The sequence below is a fragment of the Mandrillus leucophaeus genome, unplaced genomic scaffold (genome assembly GCF_000951045.1).
Source record: "Mandrillus leucophaeus isolate KB7577 unplaced genomic scaffold, Mleu.le_1.0 Scaffold1157, whole genome shotgun sequence".
NCBI classification, from domain to species: domain Eukaryota; kingdom Metazoa; phylum Chordata; class Mammalia; order Primates; family Cercopithecidae; genus Mandrillus; species Mandrillus leucophaeus.
Window position 1 is genome coordinate 251,333 of NW_012099843.1, and position 16,953 is coordinate 268,285.

General features: G+C 37.8%; 1 protein-coding gene across 1 annotated transcript in view; it reads left to right on the plus strand.

Moving 5' to 3' along the window:
- The first annotated feature begins 744 nt into the window (after window positions 1–744).
- Window positions 745–16,953, plus strand: part of GLYATL3 (glycine-N-acyltransferase-like 3) — a 19,829-nt gene continuing 3,620 nt past the window's right edge. Inside the window, exons 1-5 of the mRNA XM_011998410.1 lie at window positions 745–803; window positions 5,944–6,060; window positions 9,614–9,721; window positions 10,670–10,796; window positions 14,612–14,793. Coding sequence (XP_011853800.1) covers window positions 5,983–6,060; window positions 9,614–9,721; window positions 10,670–10,796; window positions 14,612–14,793 — 495 coding nt within the window. The 5' untranslated portion in view covers window positions 745–803; window positions 5,944–5,982. The remainder of the gene's footprint in view (window positions 804–5,943; window positions 6,061–9,613; window positions 9,722–10,669; window positions 10,797–14,611; window positions 14,794–16,953) is intronic.

Genomic DNA, 16,953 nt, shown 5'->3' on the forward strand with positions numbered 1-16,953 from the left:
TACAAAGCTCAGTGCCCTCTAGTGAAGAATGCCCTAATTTACCATTTTATGAGACATAAAGATGGTAAACAGAATCCTCCCATGTGACCGCATTCAAACTGAAGCACTCTGCATATGCCATTGAGACATTTGTGTTGCATATTATTTTAAGATTCAGGTATTGAGTGCTGAGATGTCCAAGTAAATACTTACATGGTTGTTGAAATTTCAGTCTTTTCAAAGAAGTGGGTAAACTCTGAATGACTTTTCATTTAAAAGAATAGGCTGAAGTAATTAAAATTCTTTAAATTACTCTCATGTTCTTATGTATCCTCTGTAGCGACTACCCCCTTTCAGCCTTGTAAATTTAGGGCAGCAAAATCGTTTTCTTCAGAATATATAAAAAATAACTAAGGGGTCAATACCTTTATATTATTTTCTTATCATACTACTATTCACCTGGGTTCCTTTTTATTCTCATTCATGAGATACTGATTAATAGACAGGCTTTATGTCTAGAAAATACCTATCTCTAAATCAAGATTAGTATTCACTGCCTTTTACACCATAAGGCCAAATGTGATAAAAAGGAAGGGATGGAGTGGAAATGCCTGTGCTGTATGTGAGATGATTTTCACCTGACCAACATCATAAACTCCTCCCCTTCTACAGGTGTGGGCACTTTTTTTTTCCTCTCCCTCCTCTTTCCACTAAGGGCTAATTAAGGAGGTAGCCTTGAAGAATAAACTTACCATTGATATAAAAGGAGCTACTGGACTGATACACAGCTGAAAACCCTCAGTTTTGGACTGAACTCCCAGCAGGTAAACATTTATTCATTAATATAATACATTTCAAGTCATAGTTTATAATTGCAGAAAGGGATGGGAAAAATAAAGAGATGAAATCCAACCTTAGACAGAAAGAATACATTGCAATTAGGTTTCAAGGAAAGATATATTTTGTTTTGTTTCTCGGCGTGTTTTTGTTTGGGGTTTTTTAAACTCTTAAATTTTGATATGAGGAAAATTTTTACCTTTAAATTTTGATGTGAGGACAATAAGCATTACCAAGTATAAATTTGTCTGCATTGTGATATGGGTACAACTAGAACAACCTCTCTGAACAAAAATCCTAACATATCAAAAATAATTATTAGCATCGGATTGCAACTACAAAAAAAAAGTATTTCCTCGTTAACAAATGCCCACCATTTTATGGTAAATAGTGTTACATTATAAAAATGGAGATCTTATGTTTTACTGTTTACAAGACTTAAAAGTCTCTCAGGGGAGTTTCATGCTTTCATTGTTATGATAAATATTAATCAATAAAATATTTTAGATGCTTGCTCTGTGCTTATAAACACTCAAATGCCCTCAAAGAAACTTCAGTTTCTAAAACTTATATGAGCATAATTCTTTTTCTTGACAAATACTTTCAAACAGTGAGTCTATTGGCTATAATTTGGTTAAAGGAGTCACTAACCTTTACCTTCCAATTCCAGAACATACTGATTGTGGAGAGTAGTAATTGAGTGGTAAGGATATGACATTCTGCTCTTGTAGCTTTCAGAGTTAATCGTCATTATGACTCTCTAACATGTTACAAAAATGTGTAGAAAATATTTTCTGCATCAATGAGAATTTCTGCTCTATTTTGTGGCATTAAAAAAAATTCTATTTAATAAAAGATCCTTATGAAAGGAATCACTGTTTCCTGAAAGGATATTGTCAAATGTAGATTAATTATAGTGTCCTCTCTGCATCAATCCATGGGGGAATGTCTCTGATTTTAGTTTGTCACCCTGAGTCATTTGTGAGTTGCAAGAGTATAGTCTAGAAGGGTAGGTTAAAACCTGATTAAGGAGAGGTTTTACTACTAAGAAATTAGAGGCCGGGTGGGGTGGCTTACGCCTGTAATCCCAGCACTTTGGGAGGTCAAGGCAGGTGGATCACATGAGGTCAGGAGTTTGAGATCAGCCTGGCCAACATGGTGAAACCCCCATCTCTACTAAAAATATTTAAAAAATAGCCAGGCGTGGTGGTGTGTATTGCAGGATCTGGCCAGCAGCCCGCAATGCAACGGAGCTCTCTCTTTGTTCCCAGGCAGATCAGCAGGTCTAGAAATAACAGACAAACACAAGATAGTGAAAGCTGGGTCCAGTGGGGGTCACTGCCTTCTGGTCCCGCGGTGGCGCCAATGCACTGAATATACCAGCATTTATTATTAAATTTAGTGAGGACGGGGGTAGGTTAGTGAGGGATTTAGGGTCATTTGATTATGAGGTGAGATGGTCACATGGGGATGAAGTAATTCTTTAACATAACATCTGTATGCAATTTACAGTATATGGAGATAAGAATTTACAAAATAATGTGTGCATCAGTAATTTCTAACAGAGCCTTAAAACAGAAACGCAGTCTTTCCATAATCTATGATTAGCAAGATATTAATCAGCAGTAACAGTTGCAGCAAAAGCTGGTTACAAACAATCCATAGAAACATGATGTGAAGCTAGACAACTGCTTAGACCAGAAATCCTCAGAAGGGAGTATGCTTTAACCCTAAAGAGGCCTAGAAGAGCCGTGGCAAGATGAGGGTGTTTATAGCCCTATCTTATCCATATGGACAGGGGCCCCTCAAGCATCCATTTGTAGGCTCTCCACAAGGGTCACATTCCATTCCCAGGGCTATGAACATCTGCTTTTCTGGGATAGGAATCTTGGTGATGTGAAACCTCCCTGACTGCACGTCCATTCATAGGCTCTCTGCAGGGGGAAGCACATCACACGCTGTTGGCTCATTCTGGCAGTCCGACCTAGCATTGTCTTTACACAGTCCTGCATGCAAGTTTGTATTTACAATAATCAGGAGCATTTCATATTTTATTCTGTAGCAGTAGTTTCAGGGTGTCTCCCTACAGGTGTGTGCTTGTAATCCCAGCTACTCAGGAGGCTGAGACAGGAGAATCACTTGAACCTGGGAAGCGGAGGTTGCAGTGAGCCAAGATCATGCCACTGCACTCCAGCCTGGGCAATAGAGCAAGACTGTGTCAAAAGAAATAATAATAATAAATAAATAATAAATAATAAGCTAGAGTATTGGACTTTAGAGATGGCATAAGTGAAAAAACAAGTAAATGTTAGAGGAAAGAGTGTAAGGAGGATAATTTTCTGGGCAAACTGCATCATGAAACTAATCATACTTGTTTCACTTTATGTTAGAAAGTTTAGTGTCAAAAGTGGCCTCTCACCTGCTGCAAGTACAGTTGATTCTCATTGTGGTAGTTATTTTCAATAAAATGATACTAGACACTGACTTAGTCAATACTGAAACATTGTTCCAAGTAGAAATACAGCTAGGTTCTTGTCAGCCTCTGGTTACCGTATTTTCATCAGCAGATCAGTAGTAACCTTGTTTTATATGTGTTTTTGTTGAAAGACACATTAATACACATTGTTGATTCAAAAGCATTGTAACTCATGTCCAAACGAAACTTACCCAACACATGTATTTCCTCCATTATTCACATCACAGCCTTTTTGCACTTTGAAACACCAACACAGCCAAAACGTGCTATGCTTTTGGTCCATTTTTAAACAGCAAAATCAACACAAAGCACAAAAACTTGAAAAACTTAGCACTAAACAGACCATGAAAAGGGCACTTGTTTACAGTATGAGAACAAACAAGAAGACAGAGCACTCTGTTCAGCCCTAGCTGGAAACGTGAGTTAGGAAACCCAGTTCTTTTTGTTGCTCTATGCATGACTGTAAATGACTGTAAAAGTGCCACAAGTATTGAATTGGGAATTACAAATAAATGTTAGTGAGCAGGTAAATTTTCAAATGTGAAATTCATGATTAAGGATGATCAATTGTATACATAGGATTATGTTCCATGCTCCATACTTTGCATATTAACCTCACTTTTGACTCCATATTACTTTATCCCTCTATTTCTCCTTTGCCAAATTTTAATTTAATTATTTTTCTTGATATATGTCACATATCTTCCTTCCTCTCTCTCTCTCTCTCTTTCTTTCTTCTTTTTACAGAGTTTTGCTCTTGTTGCCCAGGCTGTAGTACAATGGCACGATCTTGGCTCACCACAACCTAGCAACCTCCGCCTCCCAGGTTCAAACAATTATCCTGCCTCAGCCTCCCTAGTAGCTGGGATTACAGGCAAGTGCCACCATGCCCAGCTAATTTTGTATTTTTAGTAGAGACGGGGTTTCTCCATGTTGGTCAGACTGGTCTCGAACTCCTGGCCTCAAGTGATCTGCCCGCCTTGGCCTCCCAAAGTGCTGGGATTACAGACATGAGCCACCGCGCCCGGCCTGCGTATTTTCATAAATGGCTTTTGATCCTTCAGGGAACAAATCAGGTAATAAAGGAGCAAATTATCAACAAATATTCTAATTCCTACTCTTTTCATTAGCTACTGTGATAAGTATTCAGGCATAAAAAGATCTCTAGACATCAAACCTAATGAAGAGGTTCATGTTCCACTGCCCTTTGAAATAATTTTGTTTCGTTTTCTATCAGGAAATATTGAATTAGAATAAATAAATGTATTTCAAATAAGTATCTACTACAAAGTTAAAAAATGTATTTAGAGATGATGCAAATGAATGAAAAGTTAAGCAGATGAAAAAGTGAAGAGATGATGGCTGTACTTCTTTCTTTGCCATCCTGAAGTATGGAAACTAGATCTTTTCAAAGTTTCTAATATTGGTCCAGACTGGGATTCGAAAGCCTCTTGATGTTCGGCTGCTGCCCTGGCCCCTGCAATCTCTTCTGACTCCTGCAGAGAGCACAGACACCTTAAGTGTACCACTCAGTGAACTAGAGCCCACAGGGATTGATCATATGCTTTCCAGAAGTTCAGGCTCACATAAACCTCATGATGGAATTTTACAGCAGATTTTAGGTAGATTACAATTGAATATTCAGGGTACCTTGTAATCACAGGGTTATGCCACATAGGGAAATTGAGTAGAATTTTCTCTACCTGGAAAACATGTTGTAAAGGAATGATCCCAGCTCTCCACCACAACCCCAGAGGCACCACGTTCTCCTGTCTAGCTGAGTTCTCTTTGCCATCCTAGTGCCTGTCTGCCACATGTACGTTGATAAGCTCTGCTACATTGAACGTAGGAAATACTCTTTTTCTTTAATTCAGTCCATCCCTGATTGGAATGATGCCAGAAAAAGTTTTCTTGGGAACAAAGCAGGGGAGGTGAAGTCCCCAAATCTAAAAAAAAAATGTAATTGCATGAGAATTGATGACTTTGCATACATTATATTTAGGCCCTTCTTCTTTCTTTAATTTTATCAGGCTAAAAGGAGTCTCAGCCTTTGATCACTTCTGATTCTTCATCTTCAATCTAGGTTATTTCTCTCCAGCTGTTCCTCATAACCACCTGACCCACTCAAGTCTTTCTCTAGTCTTTGCCCCACATTGTGAAAAAGATGTTTTCCAACTTAGCTCGAGGTTCTTACCCTGAGCTTCATAGTTTCCATTCAACAACTATTTAGAATGTCCCTAATGTGGGCCAGTCCCTTTGGCAGGTGCTGTGGATACAGTGGAGCACAAAGAAGGCATCGGTCCTACCTTCATACAGCTTATAGGTTACTCAGGATGGATTTAGACCAAACAAAACACAAATAAATATAAAATTACAACTGTTATACATGCTCTGAAGACAGAGTTTAGAGTACAATCAATGTATATAATAGATTTAACCCAGGATAGATACTCACATCTGTTCGGGATTAGGTCATTAACACTTCCCATGTATTCTGCGGTTTACCTATCCCAGTGCCTCCCCATCTTCCTTTTTCCCTCTTTAGAGGGAGCAATGGCAGTCAGAATTATACCCAATGAAAATAGAATTACAAGAATAGTCCTAAATAGATCCAAATATTAACAGACAAAAATTAAATGCCTACCTTCAAGTTTCTAATCAGGTGTGGAGTTGCAAGAACTCTGGAAAAGATGTTGGTGCTAAACTGTTCTACCAAATTACTGATACTGGAGAAAATGTTGAAGAGTTGCTTTCCTGAATCACTCAAGGTACCATAAAATTACTAATTTTATTTTATTTCTTGATTGTGTTAATCTGTAAAATAATGTCAAACTTGTGGCTATTTTCCTTTTTTTCTGATGACAAGACTCTCTAGGAGCACTTGTTAAACCTACAGCTTCTAGCTCCCTCCTGCTAGAGACAGATTGAATAGACTGTGGATAAGGCCCAGGGAATTACACTTTTCTTTTTTTTCTTTCTTTCTTTTTTTTTAAGTTCTGGGATGCATGTGCTGAATGTGCAGGTTTGTTACATAGGTATGCATGTGCCATGGTGGTTTGCTGCACCCATCAACCCATCATCTAGGTTTTAAGCCCTGCATGCATTAGGTGTTTGTCCTAATGCTCTCCCTCCCCTTTCCTCTCACCCCCTAGAAACTACACTTTTCATAGTCACTTGGATGACTCCTAAGGAAATTTAGGTATAATTTCTAGATTATTTCTAAATAAATTTGAGTTCTAAAGTATTTTAAATAGCAGAAGGGTATGGACTAGGTGGCATTGCAGTTAAGAACATAATCTAGTTAAAATAATAGAACTGAGATTTAGATGTTGTTATAAATGCAGTGAAATTGCCTTTAAGAGCTGAATTTCTTGAGCAAGGAGACTGCCCTATGCCCGGTTTTCAAATGTGAGTGGCATGCAAATCACCCAGGAGAGACATAACAAATAAGAATTTGTGAAGACAGAGACTTGCATTTTTACCAAAGACCCTGTATAATCCTTATGTACATTAAAATTTGAACAAAAGTGATCTAGAAGGAGTCCTCTAATGCACTATACTGTGTGAATTAAATCTGGCCATCTTGCCTTATTGATCATGCTTAAACTGTATGTGGTAACGAAAATGTGAATAATAATTTGGAATCATTTGGCTAAAAAATAAAGGGTACCAAGTGGACAATCTGACCCAAATCTTCCCAAGATCAATGCTGACACTGAAGTGAATTAATAGAACGAAATGGTAGGCTACTTTGCTTTAATAACATGTCCAAATAATTATTTGGCCAGAGATAATGAAAACAACTTCAGTGACCTTTACAGGGTAATAAAAGATTAAAAAATTAAAGAAAATACAGTTTTGTTTATTTACACTTCCTCCATTTTCTGGAGGTTGTGGCTATGGATTTTGTAACCTCAGCTTAGTGTTTAAGTGATTAAATATCCTTCCAAAGTTCCTTCATAAGCTCTCATCTCATTCCCCCAGCGCATTGACATCCTTCTAGCCACACCCCCTCAACTCAACATTCACCCTTTTAATAAATAGCTGTTGGAAGAGTTTGTAGTTAACCAGTGTCAAATGTTTCAGTTGGCTCCAAATCCTATATAAATAAATTACGTTTTTTCTTTCCGAATCTGAATATTGAAAGAGTTTTCCCTTTTAACATGCTGAGCATTCCAACCATATTTAGGTTACATTCTTGAGTAAGAATGTACAGTTTCTTCATGTGAAACTATATCAATAAACATTACTCTGTATATGCAAGATGAGCAGCCACAGAATTTAAAGATTAACAGAACAAGCCTGACCCTTCCAGGTTACTTTAGATCTTGAATTTTCACTAAGGGTGATCCATGTTACACAATAATATAAGCCGAACCCAATTTGGAAAGACTCCCTCTATGAGGATATGTGAATGACGTCCAGAATGGGTAATATGGAAGAAAGTTGTACAATTCTAGGCATTGAAGAAAATGAGTGATTTAGATTAAAATAGTGATAAACTCAGGTGCGGTAGCAAGCTTGTAGTCCCAGCTATTCGGAAAGCAGAGACAGTAGGTTCATTTGAGCCCAGGAGTTCAAGGCCAGTAAGGTCCCATTTCTTTAAAAAAGTTTTTTTTTTTTTTTTTTTAATTAAACAAAAAAGTGATAAGGGAGGTAAATGTAGGTTCCAATGTCCTTATAAACAAAACCAAGCAAAACAAAGTCCATTGAAATCTAACACATGCTAGTTACAAAGTGCACATAATTTAATTATGTAGCTCAGTGAATTTTCATAAAGCAAATGCCTACATAACATCCACCACTACAGAGAAAGAAAATTAATTTTTACGTCACTCCTTCCCACCGGCAATGCCCCTTTCCAACCACTACCTCTCCCTGCTCCCTAAAAGTGACCACTATCCTGACTTCCAAAGCCATAATTTAGTTTTGCCTGTTTTGAATGTAACATAAATTGGATCACACAGTAAGTATCTTTTTTGTATCTAACTTCTTTTGCTCAACATTATGTTTGTGAGATTAATTTCATTGCTGTTTTGTAATTTTTGTACCAATGTGCCACAATGTATTTATTCATTTCACTATTGATGAACATGAATGGTGGTAAAAAGGATTCCCATAGTTGAGCAGTCCTTGTTACCACCACCACTTTATCCAACCTCTACAAGCATACATGTGACACATGAAAGCTGTTTTGTAGGACAGTCATCTTTCTTAGTACAGAAAAATAAGTGGCTGCGTATGGTGGCTCGTGCCTGTAATTTCAATACTTTGGAAGGCCAAGGTGGGAGGATCACTTGAACCCAGGAGTTTGAGACCAGCCTGGGCAACATGAGACCCCATCTCTACAAAAAAAAAAATTTTTTTAATTATCCAGGTGTGGTGGTGCTTGCCTTAGTCCCAGCTACTCAGGAGGCTGGGGTGGGAGAATCGTTTGAACTCAGGAGGCGGAGGTTGCAGTGAGCAGAGATCGTGCCACTGCACTCCAGCCTGGGTGACAGAGCGAGACTGAGGAGTTCAAGGCTGCAGTGATCTGCGATTGCCCCATAACACTCCAGCCTGGATGACAGAGGGAGACACTGTCACAAAATAATAATAATAATAAAAGAAGGGTAAACTTTAAAGAAAGAGAAGAAAAAATGTGAAAGGCCACAGAAAGAATTCTAATATTGTTCTACTTTGGTTGAGTCACCAAGCATTCAATCATCTATGTCAGGCTCCATGGACATAATAATGAATTGAGACATCATTTAGAGCTTGGCTCCATCAAATCTAAAGTGCAGTTTTGTTTGTTTGTTTGTTTGTTTTAATTTGAGCTGGTGTCACCCTCTAATGATGTCTAATTGTAATTTAGGGTTGAAGAAGGAGTTGCATTTCACAGGTTATTTTCAAATACTATAGTGGGCTTGAAAAGCAGCTGAGCATCAAAATTATTTGCGGAAATTTTTAAATATGCATGGACCCTAAGTGCATATGTTATCCTGATTCATTCAGCAAGTATTTACTGCTGACCTATGTGCCAAGTACCCACCTAGTAAGCCTATGAATTTGGTACCTCTCACTGCTACCCTATAAAAAACTAGGTTTGGAAAGAGTTTTTATAGGATTTCATAGACCTTTTACCAGTTTTCATGTGCACTGATAAAATAGCAACAGAAAAATTAATGTGTGTCTATCATGTGTCTGAATGTATGCATATATGTTTATAATTTCCCCTCTCATGGACATGAGTACACAGTAGAACAAGAGGTAAAGAAGATAATATGTGACTGAAACAGCTAATAGTATGATTGGCTTGTCTCTCTGGGTTATCTGACTCAGGTTTATGGAGCGGTGATGAACATAAATCGTGGGAACCCCTTTCAAAAGGAAGTGGTGTTGGATTCATGGCCGGATTTCAAAGCTGTTATCACCCGACGACAAAGAGAGGTATAGTTTTGAAAGGTAAAAAATTTAAAAATAGTAAGAATTGGAGAGAAAAAATAGGTAATGGTATTTTATAACCACAGTAGCCATATACATTAGCTTACAACACTACCTGTTTCACCATTCATTTCTTTTCTTTCTTTCCCTTCCTTCCTTCCCTCCCTCCCTCCTTTCTTTCTTTCTCTTTCTTTCCCTTTCTTTCTCCAACTTTCTTTTCTTTTCTTTCTCAGAGTCTCATTCTGTCACCCAGACTGGAGTGCGGTGGTGTGATCTCAGCTCACTGCAATCTCCACTTCCCATGTTCAACTGATTCTCCTGCCTCCGCCTCCTGAGTAGTTGGGCTTATAGGCACCCACTACCATGCCTGGCTAATTTTTGTATTTTTAGTAGACACTTTAGTCGAGATGGGATTTCACCATGTTGGCCAGACTGATCTCGAACTCCTGACCTCAGGTGATCGGTCTGCCTCCGGCTCCCAAAGTGCTGGGATTACAGGCATGAACTGCCACTATGCCCAGCCTCAGCATTAAATTCTAATTTGACTGGCTTCAGAGTATCAGGAACTTGAAAAACCTCTAGTCCAAACATGTTCAATAACGTGGTTCCTTAGTGTTTCATGATCTCTAGAAGGATGAAGCACAAATGGTTGACTTATAGATACTAGCTTTTTCCCTGGGTGAATGGTTGCTTATGACTGGTGACTTTGGTCATGTGGGTATTTGGAAGAAGAGTGAAGACAACATCTGCCCTATTCTTCTCCTGAGACCAAGGAGAAGCTCATATGGCCAAAGAGGTACCATCCTGACCACATTAGGAAGATTCTGAGAGTTGTAATTCTTGGAGGTAAATCCAAGAATTACATATAAAATTAAATATAAAAGAGTTAAATATTTATATATGTATATATATATTTATATATGTAATATATATATGTAATGTCTTCTGTCCTAGGCTGAGACAGATAACCTTGATCATTATACTAATGCCTATGCTGTGTTCTACAAGGATGTCAGGGCTTATCGACAGCTATTGGAAGAATGTGATGTTTTTAACTGGAACCAAGTTTTTCAAATACAAGGTGAGGTCAAGTGCAAGACTTATATTATGCAGTCATTTTTTTCCTCCTTAGCATATATCCAGATAGATATAGATATTTCATATATATGAAAATATGTAGATTATATATATACACATATATGTATAAATACATACACATCCATTTTATGCATTTACCATTTCTATATTCTAGTGTTGTAAGAACACTTATTTGTCACTTCTAATGAGGCATGCATGGCCTTCGGGGTAAAAAGAGACCATTTAAATGGAGCTGTTCTTAGGTGACATATATTTTCTACTATTATTGTAATATAGATGGATATCAGTGAGAATCAGAGAATATTTTTCCTTATTGGTTTTAATAATTTTCTATCACACCTTTTAAAATAACTATAATTTAGGTCTCAGCCAATAGGTAGGCCTTTTATTTTTTCTGAAGCAGATGATTCTGGAAAGAAATAATCAATTGATCTGCATACAATGCCCTCAAATGACTGTTTTGTTTTGTTTTTTCTGAGTCAAGGTCTTGCTCTGCAACCCAGGCTGGATGCAGTGGTAGGAGCATAGCTCACTGCAGCCTTGAACTCCTGGGCTCAAGGATCCTGTCTCCTCAGCTTCCTGAGTAGCTGGGACTACAGGTGGCACCACCACACAGGGCCCTTTTTTGTTTGTTTTTGTTGAGACAGCGTCTCACCCTATTGACTAAGCTGCTAAAGTGATTTTATACAGAAAGAGTTTATATGAGCTGTGAGGAGATAACGGCATGGCCATCAGGGCTTGGGGCAGAACTTCATGCCAGGAGAGAAGATTAAGGGTTTCTGATAGTTTAGATGAATAGTTTCCGCTTCAGTGTACACTTACTCATCCAACTTTTCATAATGATTAGGTGTTGGCACAGGCAATAAAGTTGTTGTTTATGATTGTTCCAGTGAAATGAGTGCCTTGATCATTTAACAGGAAAGTAGGGAACTTCATATTGGAAATACAAAGTCTAGTAATTTTTTTTCACCTATAGAAAGCTGAGGCCCTCCAATAAGGAAAAGCTTCTATCCACCCGGAAAATTTACAAATAAAGACTAACACATGATCATAACCCAAAGACATCAGATGTCGTACAAAATGTATTCATAAATGTACAAAAAGACCTTATGCAGGAAACTCTAAACTATCTCTCACCTTTACAGATTTGCCCCAGTTGCGCTGGTTAGAAATGAGACATGATTCTATCACTTCCATAGCCAATTTAGAAAAAAATGTTCTGACCAGTATTACTTTAACATAGAAATGAATAAATGTCCTCATTGGTGTGAAAAATCATGGTAGTAATTGGATGGATCTTGGTGCTATAGGCCTATTATCACTAAATCACCTCAACCCATCATTATGTAGAAAAAAGGTATATAATTTCCAATATCCTTTTCAGAAGGCTGAGCTGATAGATGTGAGTAAGTTATAGTCATCTAAATTGACTCAATCATTCTTTCTGAAGGTTTGGTGGGGACAAATGTGAATTAGTATCACCTAATATAGCCAGAGTAGTAAACGTCCCTCATTTAGCACGTAAATCAGCCTGGACATTACCCTTGGCTTCTCCTGAGGTCTTTTGACTACAGACTTCTGTGGTAATAGCTGTAATGTTCTTGGAATACTGAATACTTTCCAAGAAGTCATTGGTATGTTCACTATTCTTAATTGGAGTACCCAAAAAGGTCATAAATCCTCTCTGTTTCCATAACACAATTCCAAAAGCCTACCTACTGGCCATATACATGATCAATATTTGCCACAGTGCAGGCTCCAGTCATAGATACTAGTTTGATTACTGGGTAGATCAAGCATTAGGTGGTGGAGCTGCTTCAGGACTTGATGTCCAGAGGAATGACACATCCTGCATAGGAATGCCTTTGTCATTTTTAATCTGAGAGCCATTAATGAACAATATTAAATCATGTTTAACCCAACAAGCTACCCAGAGTAGCTAAACCCCTTTAGTTTGCCATATGAAGGCAGGAAGTGAAAAAGTATACGGCTACCCACACAGGCCAGGGTCTTCTGCTCACTACTGATTAGTAAGCTAACCTTGCACTGATGTGAAAAAGATTATCTACGTGTGTACTAACGTGAGAGTTTCAGAAGCCTGCTTATTGGTAAGAAGTCTAATAAATGTCCTGAATTGTGGCTTATCCACTTAGCCGCTCTTCTCATAAGAAGGTAGGTAGAAAGGGGCAGAGCAAGATGTGGAAGTTCCTTTCACTTGTGGGAAAGGAGAAAATCATTTGTTAAAAGTCGTAACTTGTAAAGAAGACAAAAGGACATGATCAAGAACACCATGAAGAGGTAATCAACAAAATCCAAGATTGTGAAAACCGCACAGTAAACTCCTGGGTTTTTTCAACAAATAAAATGAAAGAATCAGAGAGTGGGGGTAGGGATTGAAGGAAAACTTGTAGATTAAAAAATTTGAGACCAAAATTAAACTATACTCTGTTTAAGAACACACACTTAAAAAGTAGGCACTGCCTCCTTTTTTCTCACAGTCTTTTGAATTACTTAGATGAAATTCAGTGTTATAATATGAGATACTAGCCACAGCATCTATAATTTTAATAACATTAACTCAAAAGCCTACTTATCTTTTCTGAGGCTTAACTCCCTGAGGGAGGAGTCAAGGCTCAGATACAACACTGTGTTCAATACGCCTTCCCACTCAAGCATTCTTCAAGAAGTCCCAGGTGCACACTGAAGAACCTTACCAGAGGGGAGGAAATAAGCCATTAGTCATGGGAAGAGGGAAAGTCAGTTTGCAGAGAATTCAATCCATCAGGACACAGACTGGAAAGGACGGAGTAGATGGGGATTTGAAAAGGTGGAGAAAGGAATCATACTATAAGCTCTCTAAGAACAAAGACCAGGAAGGGCCAGGCATGGTGGATTATGCCTGTAATCCAAGCGCTTTGGGAGACCAAGACAGGGGGATGTCTTGAGGCCAGGAGTTTGAGACCAGCCTGGGCATATATGGAGACCCCAACTCTATAAAAACAAAACAAAACAAAACAAAAACTTAAAAAATAAATCAGCCAAGCGGTGGCACGCACTCAGGAGGCTGAGGGAGGGGGATCATTTGAGCCCAGGAGTTCATGGTTATAGTAAGCTATGATCATGCCACTGCACTCTAACCCGGACAAGAGAGCAAGACCCTGTTTCTAAATAAAGAACAGAGACCATACCATTTTTGTGTACCACTATGAACATTGTCTAGCATAGCACCTTATATATATGCAACACCTACTGAATCAAGATTTATCAAATAACTATGACAAATGGAATCTGGGTGAGGTAAGTTCAGGGTAAATCTCACCAACACTGAGTTTACACCTTGCGTTCTGTAATGGCGAGGTGTAACAGACTGAAAGAGAGTCTTTGAAGTTGGTTTGCCATGCCCAACAAATCTAAGCTCTTGTATACTTCATAGACTTTTAGAGCTCTAAAATGTCATCCTTTATTTCGTGGAGCTTAAGGTTAGTCTGAGAGTCCAAAGAATCAATATTCTCCCAAGAAATTCTAAAGTCCCATGAGATATTCCTATCATAAGTTTCTATGAAGATCATGATGAGTGGTCCCAATGGGCAATATCAGGGGAATTTGAAACTCCTACAAAAATTTGAAACTTAGACAATAGCTGTAATAAATTAGATGTAAATATATACTGGTTAGGATAATACAAGGTGGCGAACTACTGGTATTGATGATTCTCAGTATAAAATTACTGCAACAAATTTACTGTCTGCTTTTTCAACTAAAATGCCCACATATTAAATTATATCTTTCTATACACAGGGTTGCAGAGTGAGTTATATGATGTTTCCAAAGCGGTTGCCAACTCAAAGCAGTTGAATGTAAAGCTAACTTCCTTCAAGGCTGTTCATCTTTCTCCTGTTTCAACTCTGCCAGATACCAGTTTCCTGTATGTAAACCAAGTTTTTGCATTTGGGGCAGGACTTACTGCTATAGAAGTACAGGTAGCAGTAACTGGAGTACTTAGTATCACTATGGAATATCTAGGCACTTTGGATTTCAACCATTGAGCATAAATGGGTGTGTGTATATTTACTTTTCTCCTCTCTCCTGCGCTTGACTGCTCATAATTTCATTGAAAATCAAATCAGTATCTTTGTCCATAGTTATAAATGAACTCAGAATTCCTGTGTTTTCATAGTATCCACGGAAAAAGTATTCCTTGGTGTCCTCGTCCCTCAAATAATTCTAAATAATTTATACTGTCTGAGTCCAAGGTTGTTATTGTTTTTGCTGTTTCAGGGATGGGGGTATATAGCTGACTTATACTGAGCTCTTATGTGCCAGGAACTACATGTCTTAAATATGTTATCCCATTAGTTCTTTCCACAACCCTGTAAAGTAGGACTATTATTATTGCCCCTCCCGCCCCCACACACCTTTTTAAACAGAGATGAAGTAACACACAGGGGTAAATTATAGAGCCAAGAAAGAATCCCAAGTCCAACTCCAGATACAATCTTTCAAAACATTGATTAGTTTGTATCTGCATTTATTCTTCTTTTGGAGTCCCTGCTCTGTCATTTACTAATTACCTTTCTGAGTCTCACTTTCTTCTGAATTCATTCCTTTAAGTATTTTGTTAAATTAATATCATTTTAAATCAACAAATAATAATTGTACACTTTCATGGGGTATAATGTGATGTCTTGATAAATGTATATACCGTAGACTGATTAAACCAAGCCAGTTAATGTTAAAAAAAAAATTGTTATAATATTTTCCTGACATGTTGTTTTGCAAGAGACTGAAGCAAGATAATTAAAAATCACCCACCTCAATGAATGTTAATTTTCTGTACTCCTACAGTGAATGTTGAAGAAATTGTTGAGCAAAATAGCACTAAACTTTAAGAAGAATGTACATTTTAAGTTATAGGAAAGCAACTGGATTTTCTTTTATTGTAGTTTTAATTACGAAAATTTCAAACATACATGAAAGTTTAAAGGATAGTATAAAGAACCTCCCATCCATACGTAGCTGACCTTATTTAATTCATACAAATATATATTCTTTCCACTTCCTAGATTATTTTGAAGAAAATGTCCCAGACATTATCCTAAAAATTTTAATATGTAACTCTAAAAAATGAGTCTTAAAAAAAAACACCCACTATACTCATATTACTCCTGCATCCGAGGTCCCCAAGAACACCCACAGGTTTTATGGTTTACTACATTGACACACAGGACTCAGCAAATATACTCATGGCTATGATTGATTACAATGAAAAGATAAAATGCAAAATCAACAAAGGGAAAGGGAGCACTGGGTAAAGTCCAGAGGAAACCAGACACAAGCTTCCAAGAGCTCTCTCTCAGTGGAGTCACACAGAATGTGCTCAGTCCGTAAACAATGACCTGTAATGATATGTGTAAAACGTTTCAAACTCCTGGCCTCAAGCAATCCTCCTGTCAGGGACTCCCCAAGTGATGGGATTACAGGCCTAAGCCACCGTGCTCTGCTAAAAGTTGTCTACCAGGGAAACTTATTATTAGACACTCAGTGCCCAGGATTTTTATTGGCAGCATCCTCTGCCTAGCACAGACCAATTTCCTAGACACACAGAAGGAAAGCCAGTGTTCAGCAAAACCCACACTGTTTGCACAATTTAATCACAGTGACCCATTTATGTGAGTCCTGGAAATGGTAGCCCCCTTCCAGATCCATGTCCATAGACACCAACCAAGGGTCAACCTTGCAATTAGGCCTTTTTAAGGGCGATGGCCTCAAGCCTTCTATGTTAGTTTTTTCTGCACATTCCCTTAAAATATTGTTAACATATTTCCTTAAAATAACAGTATTTATATTTCTGATATTGTCACATTTTAAAGTTTGTTTCAAATCAACATCTAAACAAGGTTCATACATAGAACTCTTTAATACATCTGAAGTTTCTTTTGACTTATAAGCTCCCCTTCATCTTTATTTTTTGCATTACTTTTCTGTTGAAGAAACCAGGTTATTTGTTCTTTGAAGTATCCCATAATCTGTTTACTATTGTATGCCTGAGGTGTTATTTAAAATTTTCCTCTGTCCAGTCAAGCCTTTTGAAATGGGGTTCTAACTTGAATTGATCTCTTTTGCATACAGTTAGACATTCT